This window comes from Micropterus salmoides, unplaced genomic scaffold (assembly GCF_014851395.1).
Source record: "Micropterus salmoides isolate LMB-PRFRI ecotype aquatic unplaced genomic scaffold, ASM1485139v1 Ms_hic_scaffold_5, whole genome shotgun sequence".
Lineage (NCBI taxonomy): Eukaryota > Metazoa > Chordata > Actinopteri > Centrarchiformes > Centrarchidae > Micropterus > Micropterus salmoides.
This window is the reverse complement of record NW_024044237.1, coordinates 38,119,604-38,135,646: the sequence shown is the minus strand read 5'-3', so window position 1 is coordinate 38,135,646 and position 16,043 is coordinate 38,119,604. Positions and strand designations below refer to the sequence as shown.

Sequence of the window (16,043 nt, the reverse complement as noted above, 5' to 3'; positions counted from 1 at the left end):
TCTGGGTATTTGATGTGGACAGCAAAGTAAGGATTCAGTGTGCAGGGAAACAATAAACACTTTGAATCTAATGAATTGGACATGTCGCCAGAGATCAGCCATCAGTTTATCTTCTAGTTTAGGGAACGTTGAATCTGCCTCCATTCATACTATTTGCTGTTATTACTTGTTTTTCTTTTTAACCAGTTTAACATTTCAGTTCAGTTCGTCAGATAAATTCCACGAGCCTCATGTCCCCAAACATTTTTACTTCACCAGCCCGACACATTACTTTAAAGTTAGTATTTTATTGTAAACCGCCGAATTAAAGCCTGGTCCATACTTCACAAGAATACATGTATATGGGTTATCTTTGAAAGCATACGCTCAGAAGACAAGCACGGATTTATTAAATACACTGATTTGTCAACGGAGTTTGGCGTAATATCTGAACGTATCGCGGCTGCGGCTGTCGTGAAACGTAAACAGTTTACGGCATACCGTATTCCAGTCTGTCCAGTGAGACCACACGTGAAAGCAGGGGAACAGTGAAGTGACAGACTGACTGAACTTCTTCATGAGGTTTTTTATCAGGACTTAAGAGCAGCAGCGTGACACCGACTCGCTGCAGAGAGTGAAGCCGGCAGGATGCTGTACCTGGTCGGCCTGGGGCTGGGGGACGCGGCGGACATCACGGTGAAGGGCCTGCAGGCGGTGAAGAGCTGCTCCAGAGTTTACCTGGAGGCCTACACCTCCATCCTCACTGTGGGGAAGGAGGCTCTGGTGAGTCCGAACACCGGGGCCACATAAAGACAGCTGCACGGGTCTGTGGGTAAATCAGGCTTTTACAGAGAACCCCGAGAAGGAAGTTAGACATCCACTCTTTACTCAGCCAGCGGTGTGGATATAAATGACACACATATGATGACTCCAGACTCAACAAAATCAAGAAAAGACTTTAATTTTAACACCAGTGACTCGTGACTTCACTTGGACTTGAGCATTTTGTCTTGAACTGACTTGATACCTTCCCCAAGCCCAAATATAAATTATACAGTATCCCACAAAGTGAGTAGACCCCCTCCCATTTCTGTAAATATCTGATTCTATCTGTTCATGTTTCAACACTCAAGAAATGACCCTCTGCTCCAATTAAAGTAGTGTGTGCAGCTTGTACAACTGTAAAGTAGTGAGTGTGCAGCTTGTATAAACGTGTAAAGTCGTAAGCGTGCAGCTTGTACAACAGTGTAAAGTGCAGCTGGTATAACAGTGTAAAGTAGTGAGTGTGCAGCTTGTACAACAGTGTAAAGTAGTGAGCGTGCAGCTTGTACAACAGTGTAAAGTAGTGAGCGTTCAGCTGGTACAACAGTGTAAAGTGCAACTGGTATAACAGTGTAAAGTAGTGAGTGTGCAGCTGGTATAACAGTGTAAAGTAGTGAGCATACAGCTTGTACAACAGTGTAAAGTAGTGAGCGTGCAGCTTGTACAACAGTGTAAAGTGCAGCTGGTATAACAGTGTAAAGTAGTGAGCGTGCAGCTTGTACAACAGTGTAAAGTGCAGCTGGTATAACAGTGTAAAGTAGTGAGCGTGCAGCTTGTACAACAGTGTAAAGTAGTGAGCGTGCAGCTTGTACAACAGTGTAAAGTAGTGAGCGTTCAGCTGGTACAACAGTGTAAAGTGCAGCTGGTATAACAGTGTAAAGTAGTGAGTGTGCAGCTTGTATAACCGTGTAAAGTAGTGAGTGTGCAGCTGGTATAACAGTGTAAAGTAGTGAGCATACAGCTTGTACAACAGTGTAAAGTAGTGAGCGTGCAGCTTGTACAACAGTGTAAAGTGCAGCTGGTATAACAGTGTAAAGTAGTGAGCGTGCAGCTTGTACAACAGTGTAAAGTAGTGAGCGTGCAGCTTGTACAACAGTGTAAAGTGCAGCTGGTATAACATTGTAAAGTAGTGAGCGTGCAGCTGGTATAACAGTGTAAAGTAGTGAGCGTGCAGCTTGTACAACGGTGTAAAGTCGTGAGCGTGCAGCTTGTACAACAGTGTAAAGTGCAGCTGGTATAACAGTGTAAAGTCGTGAGCGTGCAGCTTGTATAACAGTGTAAAGTAGTGAGCGTGCAGCTTGTATAACAGTGTAAAGTAGTGAATGTGCAGCTTGTATAACAGCGTAAAGTCGTGAGCGTGCAGCTGGTACAACAGTGTAAAGTAGTGAGCGTGCAGCTGGTACAACAGTGTAAAGTAGTGAGCGTGCAGCTGGTATAACAGTGTAAAGTAGTGAGTGTGCAGCTTGTATAACCGTGTAAAGTAGTGAGTGTGCAGCTGGTATAACAGTGTAAAGTAGTGAGTGTGCAGCTTGTACAACAGTGTAAAGTAGTGAGCGTGCAGCTTGTACAACAGTGTAAAGTGCAGCTGGTATAACAGTGTAAAGTAGTGAGCGTGCAGCTTGTACAACAGTGTAAAGTAGTGAGCGTGCAGCTGATATAACAGTGTAAAGTAGTGAGTGTGCAGCTTGTATAACTGTGTAAAGTCATGAGCGTGCAGCTTGTACAACAGTGTAAAGTGCAGCTGGTATAACAGTGTAAAGTAGTGAGCGTGCAGCTTGTACAACAGTGTAAAGTAGTGAGCGTGCAGCTGATATAACAGTGTAAAGTAGTGAGTGTGCAGCTTGTATAACTGTGTAAAGTCATGAGCGTGCAGCTTGTACAACAGTGTAAAGTGCAGCTGGTATAACATTGTAAAGTAGTGAGCGTACAGCTTGTATAACAGTGTAAAGTAGTGAGCGTGCAGCTTGTATAACAGTGTAAAGTAGTGAGCGTGCAGCTTGTATAACAGTGTAAAGTAGTGAGCGTGCAGCTGATATAACAGTGTAAAGTAGTGAGCGTGCAGCTTGTATAACAGTGTAAAGTAGTGAGCGTGCAGCTTGTATAACAGTGTAAAGTAGTGAGTGTGCAGCTTGTATAACCGTGTAAAGTCATGAGCGTGCAGCTTGTACAACAGTGTAAAGTAGTGAGCGTACAGCTTGTACAACAGTGTAAGGTAGTGAGCGTGCAGCTTGTATTAGTAGTGAGCGTGCAGCTTGTATAACAGTGTAAAGTAGTGAACGTGCAGCTTGTATAACAGTGTAAAGTAGTGAATGTGCAGCTGGTACAACAGTGTAAAGTAGTGAGCGTGCAGCTGGTACAACAGTGTAAAGTAGTGAGCGTGCAGCTGGTACAACAGTGTAAAGTAGTGAGCGTGCAGCTGGTACAACAGTGTAAGGTAGTGAGCGTACAGCTTGTATAACAGTGTAAAGTCGTGAGCGTGCAGCTGGTACAACAGTGTAAAGTAGTGAGCGTGCAGCTGGTATTACAGTGTAAAGTAGTGAGCGTACAGCTGGTATTACAGTGTAAAGTAGTGAGCGTGCAGCTGGTATTACAGTGTAAAGTAGTGAGCGTGCAGCTGGTATAACAGTGTAAAGTAGTGAGCGTGCAGGTTGTATAACAGTGTAAAGTCGTGAGCGTGCAGCTGGTATAACAGTGTAAAGTAGTGAGCGTGCAGGTTGTATAACAGTGTAAAGTCGTGAGCGTGCAGCTGGTATAACAGTGTAAAGTAGTGAGCGTGCAGCTTGTATAACAGTGTAAAGTCATGAGCGTTCAGCTGGTACAACAGTGTAAAGTAGTGAGCGTACAGCTGGTATTACAGTGTAAAGTAGTGAGCGTGCAGCTGGTATAACAGTGTAAGGTAGTGAGCGTACAGCTGGTATTACAGTGTAAAGTCGTGAGCGTTCAGCTGGTATAACAGTGTAAAGTAGTGAGCGTACAGCTGGTATAACAGTGTAAAGTAGTGAGCGTGCAGCTGGTATAACAGTGTAAGGTAGTGAGCGTACAGCTGGTATTACAGTGTAAAGTAGTGAGCGTGCAGCTGGTATAACAGTGTAAAGTAGTGAGCGTACAGCTGGTATAACAGTGTAAAGTGCAGCTTGTATAACAGTGTAAGGTAGTGAGCATGCAGCTTGTACAACAGTGTAAAGTGCAGCTTGTACAACAGTGTAAAGTGCAGCTTGTATAACAGTGTAAAGTCGTGAGCGTGCGAGCGTACAGCTTGTTTAACAGTGTAAAGTGCAGCTGGTATAACAGTGTAAGGTAGTGAGCATGCAGCTTGTATAACAGTGTAAAGTGCAGCTGGTATAACAGTGTAAAGTAGTGAGCGTGCAGCTAAATTTATGACATTTGTTGTGTGAAACTGCCTTTTTTCTGTACAGGTTAACGCTTTATTCAATAAAGTGTGTTTCATTTTTAACTCGTTAAATATATGAAATGTCTTTGATTGTTTTGGGACTTGCCTGTCTTGACTTGGGACTTGCTGTGGGACTTGCCTGTCTCGACTTGGGACTTGGACTTGACTGTCTTGACTTGGGACTTGCTGTGGGACTTGCCCGTCTTGACTTGGGACTTGACTTGAACTTGATTTAACAGTCTGTGTTGTCCTCAGGAGGCGTACTATGGGAAGGAGCTGATCCTGGCCGACAGAGATCTGGTTGAACAGGGGCCGATGAGATCCTGAAGGACGCCGACGTGACTGACGTGGCGTTCCTGGTGGTGGGCGACCCTTTCGGGTGAGTCAAATTGTCCACGTATCAGGTCTGAGCAGCTTGTATTGATCCCACAGAGCTGCTGTGTCAGCAGAAGAGATGGACGCGACCGCAGAGCTTCATTTCTGCACATTTCTCCCTAAAACCACCAGATTCCTCTCTGAGTTAATAACAGAGCAGTTCGTGGTCTGAAGCTCTGTTGACGTTTGTTCATGTGAATGTTGGTTCTACAGTTTACATGAAAAGAGAAGCTGGTTCTGTTTTTGTCCCACTGAAGATGAAAAATGGTGATTTTATTTTTTTAACTCTGGTTTGACCTTGTGTGTCACCTCAGCATCTGTTCGCTGTGAGTCACTCATTGTTTCCAACGCAAACATCACTGCTGCACTGGAGAACACGTTCCTTCTGTTTCTGAGAGGAGATTTAAAGATTTACGTCTTCAGCAGGAACCAATGGGCTCGGAGCTGAGAGACAGGAAGCCAGACAGGACTGAGAGACGGGCTGTTTGACTCCGAACGTGAGCTTTTGATGACTGAAATAAAATATAGACACACCCTCTGACGAAAAAACTCATATCACAACTTTTCATCATCAATGCTTTTAGATCGCAGAGCAAAATCTTTATGTTGGTCAGATTAATTCCGTAGGACGACTTCGTTAAAGTGCGTAACGTGTAAATAAATGACCATTAAATTCAAAATGGCCGACCTCCTGTTGGGTTTAGAGTATGGCTTCCTGAGGCTTTTTTGTAGGTCTGGATATGATTCATGGGCCTAAAAAATCTTGTACAATTTGGTGAAACATGGCCCAGGGGCTGCTCTATAGGGAGCGCTAGAGAGCCATTTTTTCCCGCTCATGCACGATAACCATATGACATATACAGTTTCGCATGACTAGCATTTTGCAAAGCGAAAAATTTTGTGAGTTTTCAAGCATGTTTAAACTGCCAAAATTAGCTTCATTTGCAGAAGAGAAATAATTCCTTCAGTTTTAGGTTGTCGCATGTTTCCTGCTTGGGCCCTAGAAACAACAAACTGAACCTCTGTGGAAATGCTGAATGATTCCCGGCAGACTGGAGACTATGTGCTGCTCACAAACAGGTTTAGGTAGGTTTGCCACAGAGGTTTGTCACATTGAGGTCCCAGATACAACACGAGTCTGAATGTCTGGTGAACATCCGTCTGAACAAAGATGATATGTTGGAGAATGAAAAACCTCTCTGTATCATTTTCATACATACAAAGATTGTGTGTTGATTGTCTCAAAAAATTGTTAAACAAAGCGATAATTCTGGTCAATACAGGAGCTGGTGTTAGCTAGCGCTAGCTGGTGTTAGATAATGTTAAATAGTGTTATAGCGCTAGCTGGTGTTAGATAATGTTAAATAGTGTTAGCTAGCGCTAGCTGGTGTTAGATAATGTTAAATAGTGTTATAGCGCTAGCTGGTGTTAGATAATGTTAAATAGTGTTAGCTAGCGCTAGCTGGTGTTAGATAATGTTAAATAGTGTTATAGCGCTAGCTGGTGTTAGATAATGTTAAATAGTGTTATAGCACTAGCTGGTGTTAGATAATGTTAAATAGTGTTATAGCACTAGCTGGTGTTAGATAATGTTAAATAGTGTTATAGCGCTAGCTGGTGTTAGATAATGTTAAATAGTGTTATAGCGCTAGCTGGTGTTAGATAATGTTAAATAGTGTTATAGCACTAGCTGGTGTTAGATAATGTTAAATAGTGTTATAGCGCTAGCTGGTGTTAGATAATGTTAAATAGTGTTATAGCACTAGCTGGTGTTAGATAATGTTAAATAGTGTTAGCTAGCGCTAGCTGGTGTTAGATAATGTTAAATAGTGTTATAGCGCTAGCTGGTGTTAGATAATGTTAAATAGTGTTATAGCACTAGCTGGTGTTAGATAATGTTAAATAGTGTTATAGCGCTAGCTGGTGTTAGATAATGTTAAATAGTGTTATAGCACTAGCTGGTGTTAGATAATGTTAAATAGTGTTATAGCACTAGCTGGTGTTAGATAATGTTAAATAGTGTTAGCTAGCGCTAGCTGGTGTTAGATAATGTTAAATAGTGTTATAGCGCTAGCTGGTGTTAGATAATGTTAAATAGTGTTATAGCGCTAGCTGGTGTTAGATAATGTTAAATAGTGTTAGCTAGCGCTAGCTGGTGTTAGATAATGTTAAATAGTGTTAGCTAGCGCTAGCTGGTGTTAGATAATGTTAAATAGTGTTATAGCGCCAGCTGGTGTTAGATAATGTTAAATAGTGTTAGCTAGCGCTAGCTGGTGTTAGATAATGTTAAATAGTGTTATAGCGCTAGCTGGTGTTAGATAATGTTAAATAGTGTTATAGCGCTAGCTGGTGTTAGATAATGTTAAATAGTGTTATAGCGCCAGCTGGTGTTAGATAATGTTAAATAGTGTTAGCTAGCGCTAGCTGGTGTTAGATAATGTTAAATAGTGTTAGCTAGCGCTAGCTGGTGTTAGATAATGTTAAATAGTGTTATAGCGCTAGCTGGTGTTAGATAATGTTAATAGTGTTATAGTGCTAGCTGGTGTTAGATAATGTTAAATAGTGTTAGCTAGCGCTAGCTGGTGTTAGATAATGTTAAATAGTGTTATAGCGCTAGCTGGTGTTAGATAATGTTAAATAGTGTTATAGCGCTAGCTGGTGTTAGATAATGTTAAATAGTGTTAGCTAGCGCTAGCTGGTGTTAGATAATGTTAAATAGTGTTAGCTAGCGCTAGCTGGTGTTAGATAATGTTAAATAGTGTTATAGTGCTAGCTGGTGTTAGATAATGTTAAATAGTGTTATAGTGCTAGCTGGTGTTAGATAATGTTAAATAGTGTTAGCTAGCGCTAGCTGGTGTTAGATAATGTTAAATAGTGTTAGCTAGCGCTAGCTGGTGTTAGATAATGTTAAATAGTGTTATAGCGCCAGCTGGTGTTAGATAATGTTAAATAGTGTTAGCTAGCGCTAGCTGGTGTTAGATAATGTTAAATAGTGTTATAGCGCTAGCTGGTGTTAGATAATGTTAAATAGTGTTAGCTAGCGCTAGCTGGTGTTAGATAATGTTAAATAGTGTTAGCTAGCGCTAGCTGGTGTTAGATAATGTTAAATAGTGTTATAGCGCCAGCTGGTGTTAGATAATGTTAAATAGTGTTAGCTAGCGCTAGCTGGTGTTAGATAATGTTAAATAGTGTTAGCTAGCGCTAGCTGGTGTTAGATAATGTTAAATAGTGTTAGCTAGCGCTAGCTGGTGTTAGATAATGTTAAATAGTGTTATAGCGCCAGCTGGTGTTAGATAATGTTAAATAGTGTTAGCTAGCGCTAGCTGGTGTTAGATAATGTTAAATAGTGTTATAGCGCTAGCTGGTGTTAGATAATGTTAAATAGTGTTATAGCGCTAGCTGGTGTTAGATAATGTTAAATAGTGTTAGCTAGCGCTAGCTGGTGTTAGATAATGTTAAATAGTGTTATAGCGCTAGCTGGTGTTAGATAATGTTAAATAGTGTTATAGTGCTAGCTGGTGTTAGATAATGTTAAATAGTGTTAGCTAGCGCTAGCTGGTGTTAGATAATGTTAAATAGTGTTAGCTAGTGTTAGCTGGTGTTATATAATGTTAGCTAGTGTTAGCTGGTGTTAGCTATTTTTTGCCGGTCTGCTGTTGAGCTTTTTCTTCGTCGAGTCTGCGCACAGAGCCTTGCATTTAATACTTGTGTATTGGTGTCTGCGTCGTTCTGCAGTTACACCAACCTGGTTAACTGAGGTAAAATGATAATCGTGCAGCTCTGATAGACTTTTCAAATGCTCTTGACCAAATGGATCAAAACTCCTGATTGCACCTGATTTTAAAATGCATTGATTTGGTGATTATTTCTGCTACATGTTGCTCAGACACACTTTGTGCATACATTCAGCACTGTTCTGTTTGCAACGGGCAGCTCGTTCTCCTGAAGGTCCTCTCTTAGCTGTCGTAGATGTGGTTGCTGTATCATTACAGTTACTGTCTCGCTGTCTTGGGCAGCCTACACAATATCCACACAGAGGTACAGACAGTAAAGGTGATGTTGCTATAGACTGAATGAAAAATGGTACAGATATGTATAGTAGTGTTCATGATTATAATAACAATAATAACAATAGGACTAGTAACAATAATTGTTGTAGCAGAGGGTGTCGAGCAGGAACACGGGGGCAGCAGGTGACCCGCAACCACAGATCCAGACTCCACAGCTCCAGAGCCAGAAACACCTGCAGGAAGTGATAGGAGGAGAGAGGAGAGAGACGAGAAAGCACAAGACTACCAGAAAGGGGAGAAGTTGTGTTAGTAACATGGTGGTGGACTAGTTTTTCTGTTTAATTTTTAGACAAGATTTTCCAGATTTTTGCAATAGATGAAAAAAGGCAGTCCTTGAAATTTGCTTAATGTGGGGGTTAAAGGACATGTCCTGATCAAAGGACACATGTCTTTGATGTGGGAGACGTGGGTTCGATTTCCACATGACACATCCACCAGTGTGTCCCTGAGCAAGACACTTAACCCCCCGTTGCTTCAGAAGCGTGCGACCTCTGACATAAACAGCAGCTGTAGGTTGCTTTGGTGGCGTCGGCTAATTGAGTGTAATTGAATGGCAGCAACTAACTTTTATTTTATTCATTGTCTGTTTTATGTTTAATTAATTGTTGGAAGATATTTTGTTTTGTCCGACTGACAGATTCAGTATAAAAATATAAATCCGAGGATCGTTTTATGATTTAAATGTTTTCTCTCCAGCTGCTGTCTGAAGGTTTGTTGTGTGTCCCTGCAGAGCCACCACCCACAGTGACCTGGTCCTGAGAGCAGTGAATGCTGGGATACCGTACAAAGTCATCCACAATGCCTCCATCATGAACGCAGTGGGCTGCTGTGGTCTGCAGGTACGACTCACCTGTGCACCCTGAGCTCCTGTGCACCCTCCCTCTCTTCTTGTGGTCACGCTGTGTCGCCGCCATCTTGTGCTTTTTTTGGGGTTAAACTTGAAATAATCAGGAGAACTGTCTTCACGTTGAGATTGATGTTCACGAAATGCAGATTTTAACGTGTTTACATCTTAAAAAAGCAGAAAATGTCTCTTACATGTTGTTTTGGGTGAAGATCAGCTGACCTGTGAGCGTTTGGCAGGTACTGGATCTGCCTGGCAGTCGGAGCTCAGGGCAAACCCCCCTCAGGGTGTCCCATCTGCTGCAGCTCCTCATGTGACCTCATCAATAACTGACCTGTCAGAGCAGCCAATCAGGGAGCAGGACCCAGCTGTCCCCACACACACACAGAGCGGGCGGCAGCGTCTCCACTGGGAGGTCGTTATTATGCTAATGAGGGGCGGGCTATGTTAATGAGCTCCATGTTCCCTCCACTGGGAGTCAACTCCCGTCAGCCCCTGCTGTCTGTGGGGCTGTTACATTATGCGTAAGTCCCGCCCCTTCGGCATATGACCCGGAGGGCTGGGGGGGGGGGCAAATATTAATGTGAAATATTAAACAAATATTTGAAATGAAACAAAGACCAGCTGAGAGCTTCAGATTGGCTGTTCAGCAGCTGATAACAGGAAACAGCTTTGTTCTTTAATTTCCTCTTTATACACACGCCGACCACAGAGTCATGACCTCTGACCTGTGTGTGTGTCTCAGCTGTATAATTTCGGGGAGACGGTGTCGTTGGTGTTTTGGACGGAGACGTGGAGACCAGAGAGCTTCTACGACAAAATCTGTAAAAACCGAACAGCTGGACTGCACACGCTCTGTCTGCTGGGTGAGGCACGCACACACAATCACATTTACGCTGGGGACGCTGGGGACGCTGGGGACGCTGGGGACATGTCCCCACCACTTTTTTAAAGCATAATTTGTTAAAAAACGTTCTGAAATACAGCTTGCAGTTGAATACCAAATGAAAATGCCTTTAGAAAGGTTTATTTGCACATTAAGAAAACATGCAGTGCAATTAAAATATAGAAGAAACAAAAGTGCATCGTCCAAAAAGGATCTTAAGCTTCAAAGAACAAGCTGCTGATTATAAAATGACCCCAAAACGTGCAGCAGCAGTCCGTAACTTTTGGCCAAGTTTTCCGTTTCCTCCCTGTGAACATGACAAAGAGGAGAGAGGACTAAAGCAGGCCTCAGCAGGGACGATGTTAGAAAAGCTGATCTGCAGCAGAAACAGATCTGAGAGCTGCTCTCACTTAGATTCTCTTATACTGATGTCACCTGCTGCCTGTGTTTTGTTTCCTTTTACATAAATAAAAACATTTCCAGCATAAATTGGTCAGAAACTTTTACAGGAATGTGGGAAATTAATTATTCCCCCCAGAACCCCCCCCCCGCTAATATATCTCAGCATTGAGGATTTCTTTAAAACATTGTTTAACGATCTTTCCGTCTCATTCTCGTGAACCTGATATCGCATATTGTATTTTCTTGCAAGCTAAAAGTTCTTCACACGCCTATGACACAAACACACACACACACACACACACACACACACACACACACACACACACACACACACACACACACACACACGTTGGGATAAAACTGTAGAAATGATAATTGGGTTTGTTATTTACGTGACAGCGCTTGAACGCACCACACTGAAGCTCCTTCATCAAGTTTTTTACCCGTTATAAGCCGCGGTTTCCTCGTTTTAAATGTGTGCAAGCTGTTTCGAATGGGAATCAGGTCGCAGTCTGTTGTTCAGCATGTGTACTGCATCATATAGGCTTTCTGAAAGCTCTTACATTCACTGTGGAGGACCGGGTCAGCGGAAGCTTTACCTGCAAAATCTGTAGTTTCACTTGGAAACTGGTAAAAGTATTGCACCATATGAGAAACGGTCATTCAGAGGAGGCTCTGATAAACACTTGTATAAAGTTCTCAGCGCTCTGAATGGAAGAAAAAATCCACATGAACTTTAAGAACTCATCAAAATGTATTTATTGGACTTCGCTCTCTCTGTAACTCGACCATTAATTTGGATACAAACGCGGTCAAAAGGATTCCTGTTGGACCGGTCATTTGTCTTGTTGAAAGATTTATTGAAGTCGTGTTTCACCTTCGTCACTGGATCAGAACTTGGATGCAGCAGCTGGACGGTGCGTTCAGGGTCGAGCAGTTTTTCCTGGAGCACCAATAGTGTCTGTTTAATCAGAGCAGACCACCATCAATCACCCTCCACCCCCATCCCAACACACACACCCCCCAGGGACCCCCCCACCCCCTAAGCCAACAGTCCTGGGGGGGACCTGCTGGTGTAATGAGCCGTGTGTGTGCGTCTCAGCTGCTTCTTAATATTCATTACAGGAAATAAAAACACGTCGTCCATCAGCAGCCGTCTCGTCTCAGAGTCTCTGCAGGACTCTAATCGGATCAGACCCAGATGAGGTTCTGGGCCCGTTTATCAAGCTTCTCAGAATTACTCATAAGAACGCTGCTAAGAACTGACAGCAGAGTAAAACCATTCTTGGCTCAAAGCTTAAGTTAGTTATCGAGCATCTCAGTCCTAATTTGAGTGAAGTGCAGGACTAAATCTTCAGTCTCAGTCTGAGAGCTGATTCACAATCACTGAAGAGATTTCCTTCTTCAAGAAGATTCTCAGATAAATTCACGCTGAATGGAGAAATTTATATTCAAGTTTATATTCAACACACGTTTAACCAGAAAGAATTTTAAGATGATACATTAGGATCTAGGCCTACACATTAACAACTGGGGGGGGGGTGACAGTGTGGAGTTGTAAGTGCTGCAATCGTTTCCATGACTATTCGGCTTATTGATGGTTGTGACGGCCAAAATCACCAACACGGCTGCGTTTGTCCTGTGGCGAATAAACGAAGCGCCATCTCCACCTTCAGTTTAACTGAAAACGCTTGACTGAGTAAAGTCAGTGATGAGATGGCGTCCCTCACCAACCTCACTGACAAGGATTATGCCTACGCTGTCCGACCCCGTCTGATTAACTGCGTGTCGTCATATAATTCAGAAACATTCTTCCTCTTCTGAAAGATGCACGTCTCCGTCTCCACAGCGCCATCACAGCCCTGCTGAGACACGTCTGGAGCTTCTTAAATAACTGGGAGAGTCCGAGGGATTCTCAGCTTCGAGAAATTTGATAACTTGCTTTTATTCTCAAGTTTAAAAGTCAGAGTAAATTTCATGAATTCTCAGCACTTAAGACTAAAATGGCCCTTTGAGAAGCTTGATAGATAGATAGATAGATAGATAGATAGATATATATAGATATATATAGATATATATATATAGATATATATAGATGTAGATATAGATAGATAGATATAGATATAGATAGATAGATATAGATATAGATATAGATAGATAGATATATATATATATATATAGATAGATATAGAGATATAGAGATAGATAGATAGATATATATATACGGGCCCTGGACGCTTCTCCGTCAGATGAATCTCTGATCGTTGGATGCAGCTGAATCACTTGATAATAATAATAATACATTTTATTTGTAACGCACTTTACATTTAAAACAAATCTGTGTTTTGATGCAGAAAAGATTTCCTCCAGGATCCTCCAACACTCTGGATTTAGTCCACAATACTACGACTACAAATACTAAATATATACTACAAGTGGAAGTGCGCACACACACACACACACACACACACACACACACACACACACACACACATTAAGATATACTTTATTAATATAATATAATATATTATATTAATTATAATTAATTAAAAGTGTCTCTTTGATCCGTCTGAACGTCAGTAAAGTTTTTTCTTCTGTTTTTATTGACAGACATCAAAGTCAAAGAGCAGAGCATCGAGAACATGATGAGGTAAGAACCAGAACCAGAACCAGAACCTCCTCTGGGCTCATCTGAGGTCCATAGCAGCTGATGATGTCATGCTGATGTCATCCAGCTGTTATTTTCTGAACGTGCTTGTGGCGGTCTGAGGTGAACCTCAATGAGCGCGTGCGGTGGCGGCAGGATGAGCCCACAGAAACACGAGTCTCAGAGCCCCGAGTTCAGTCTGACAGGCAGCTCCTCCTCCCGGTCCATTTGACCCCACATCCTTAGCTCTGATTGGCTGATGGCCACGTTAGCGGCAGGACTGTCAAGCTTTAATATTAAATCTCACAGACGTTTCTAAAAACAGGATCTTACTTTAATGCCTCTGCTCAGCCAACAGGACGCGTTGGTCCAAGTTCCTGTGGTGAGATCACGAGTCCATCGCCACATTGATCTCCAGCCCTCACAGAATCAGTTTAAGTGCTTTTGTGTTTCTGTCAAATGTTACGGGGTTTTCACTTTTTAAAAAAAACTGTGCAGATAACTTATTAATCAGAAATACTTTATTGATCCAGGAGGAGATAGTTGTTACAGTTGCTCACTTCGCTAATTAAGGTCTTAAAGAAATATAAGTATAAAAAATAAAATGTACAAATCTAACATTATAAATGAAAAAATATAAACAGAGAGAGAGAGAGAGAGAGAGAGAGATTGATTGATTGATTGATTGATTGATTGATTTTGGAAAACGAAACTACTATTGAACTTGAAAAATTTTACATTTCTTCTCCTTATCCTAAGTCCCATTAAAAAACATTAGAAAGCCCTCAATATTACAATCAGTCATGCCAAAACTCAACACTGAGCAATTTGTCATATTTCATGAGGGGAAAGCTGTAAAAACGTCCTAATTAAATTAATCAGTTTGTCGTATTTTGAATTCAAATTTTATAATTTGAGAGAAGTCGTTAAATGTGACACAAAAAAAGTAATTTGTAGAAAAACTTTGCAAAATTGACCAGAAAGACAAAAGTTTGACTTAAATTGTAAAAGGTGCAGAAAGAAGTTGTCAAATTAAATCTAATATTGTCTGTGAATTAATTTAAGGATAAAGTTGATATATTTTGAAATTAGTATTCCTGCATTGTGGTTGTTTTCCTCTGCCGACCAACCAGGTTGCAGCTTCCCTCCATGTCAGTCCAGACTTATAATATTGGTAGTGTCACCTGGAAGGACTGAATAAAGGCAGAAAGAGTATTTTTAGCATAAAGGAAGTTACTTATTTATAAGAAAATATAAATAAACAAAAAAAAACCCACAGAAATTCCCTGACAGTTCTTGAGATGTTTCTTCTTGATTTCAGAGGAAGGAAGATCTACGAGCCGCCTCGCTTCATGACCGTCAGTCAGGCTGCGGATCAGCTGATCCAGATCATCCAGAGGAGGAGGGGGGAGGGGGCGGAGCTAGGTGAGTGAAAGCTCTCCTCTGATTGGCTCAACAGACTTTTTATAACTGAAGCCCCGCCCACCAAAGTCACATGAAATAAATACGTTGGAGACGCATTTATTTCACGTTTGCTTTGGCGACGTAGACCTGTGTCCCACCAAATGAAACGCAGGAAGTGAACAGAGTTTAAGGATGTTTAGCCTGCTGTTAGCATGATTATGCTACTGTTTGTTAGCATGCTAAACAACCCTGTGCTAATATTTAACGCAGTGACTAAAACTAAAACTGTTGCTATCAGGGCTGGAAATTAACACCCGCCAAGCGCAGGTCTGTTTTTTAGCATTTAGCTAGCTAGCTACCACCGTAACGTTCATACCAGGCTGCGTGTAGAACAGCTCTGTAACTGTGAAGGGACGTCAAAAATGAGGCTGAAGCAGAACATAAAAATTAATTAATGAGGAGGCTTAAGCTGAATAATAAGCATCTTGTAAGTTTATAAAACAATTTACTGTTATGTCTTAAGTACATTTAATAGCAATAGATAAATTTTGCTACAAACTTCAATCTGGCATTGTCTTTAAGTTTGTAATCGACAGAAGACCTTATCTCAATTAAAAGAACTGAAACAAATGTTTACGTGATATAAAAAGGCAAGTTATTATTTTGGCCGGTGGATTTTTTCATCTAGCAGTCCTACTGGCAGGTGAGCCAAAAGTTAATTTCAACCCCTGGTTGCTATGCAGTCAGACTTGAAGCCCATGTTTCTGATTGGCTGCTGGTGGTGACAGGCCCCTCCCATCCTGCCATAAAGAGCCAATCAGCTGTTCTCAGACCAGCCTTGTTGCCCCCTGCAGGTGTGACTGAGGACACGGTGTGCGTAGGCGTGGCCCGGCTCGGCGCAGACAACCAGATGATCCGCACAGCAACGTTACGGCAGCTGGTGTCATGTGATCTCGGCGGCCCGCTCCATTCGCTGGTCGTCACAGGTCGGCTCCACCCGCTGGAGGTGGACATGCTGCGAGTGCATGCAGAACCAAACGCGCTGGAACACCTGCGTATGGTTGACAGCTCCACCTACTGCTCATAAGACCTTGCCTGAACTCTAACGGCAGGTAGCAGTACAGCAACATATGTATACATAATGAATTCTGGGAAACTGTCCATGTGATGTCATCAATAAAGACGGATCAATAATCAGCTCAGAGAAACAAAATTATTTATTA

At 42.0% G+C, this 16,043-nt stretch overlaps 1 protein-coding gene across 1 annotated transcript; it reads left to right on the top strand.

Moving 5' to 3' along the window:
* The first annotated feature begins 475 nt into the window (after positions 1-475).
* Positions 476-16,017, top strand: LOC119888720 (diphthine methyl ester synthase-like). The gene is given in 8 exon segments (XM_038699420.1): positions 476-762; positions 4,448-4,499; positions 4,502-4,571; positions 9,368-9,476; positions 10,227-10,347; positions 13,380-13,419; positions 14,738-14,841; positions 15,675-16,017. Coding segments are annotated over 8 exon segments (864 nt in total). The 5' UTR covers positions 476-627; the 3' UTR covers positions 15,908-16,017.
* Positions 16,018-16,043: the final 26 nt, after the last annotated feature.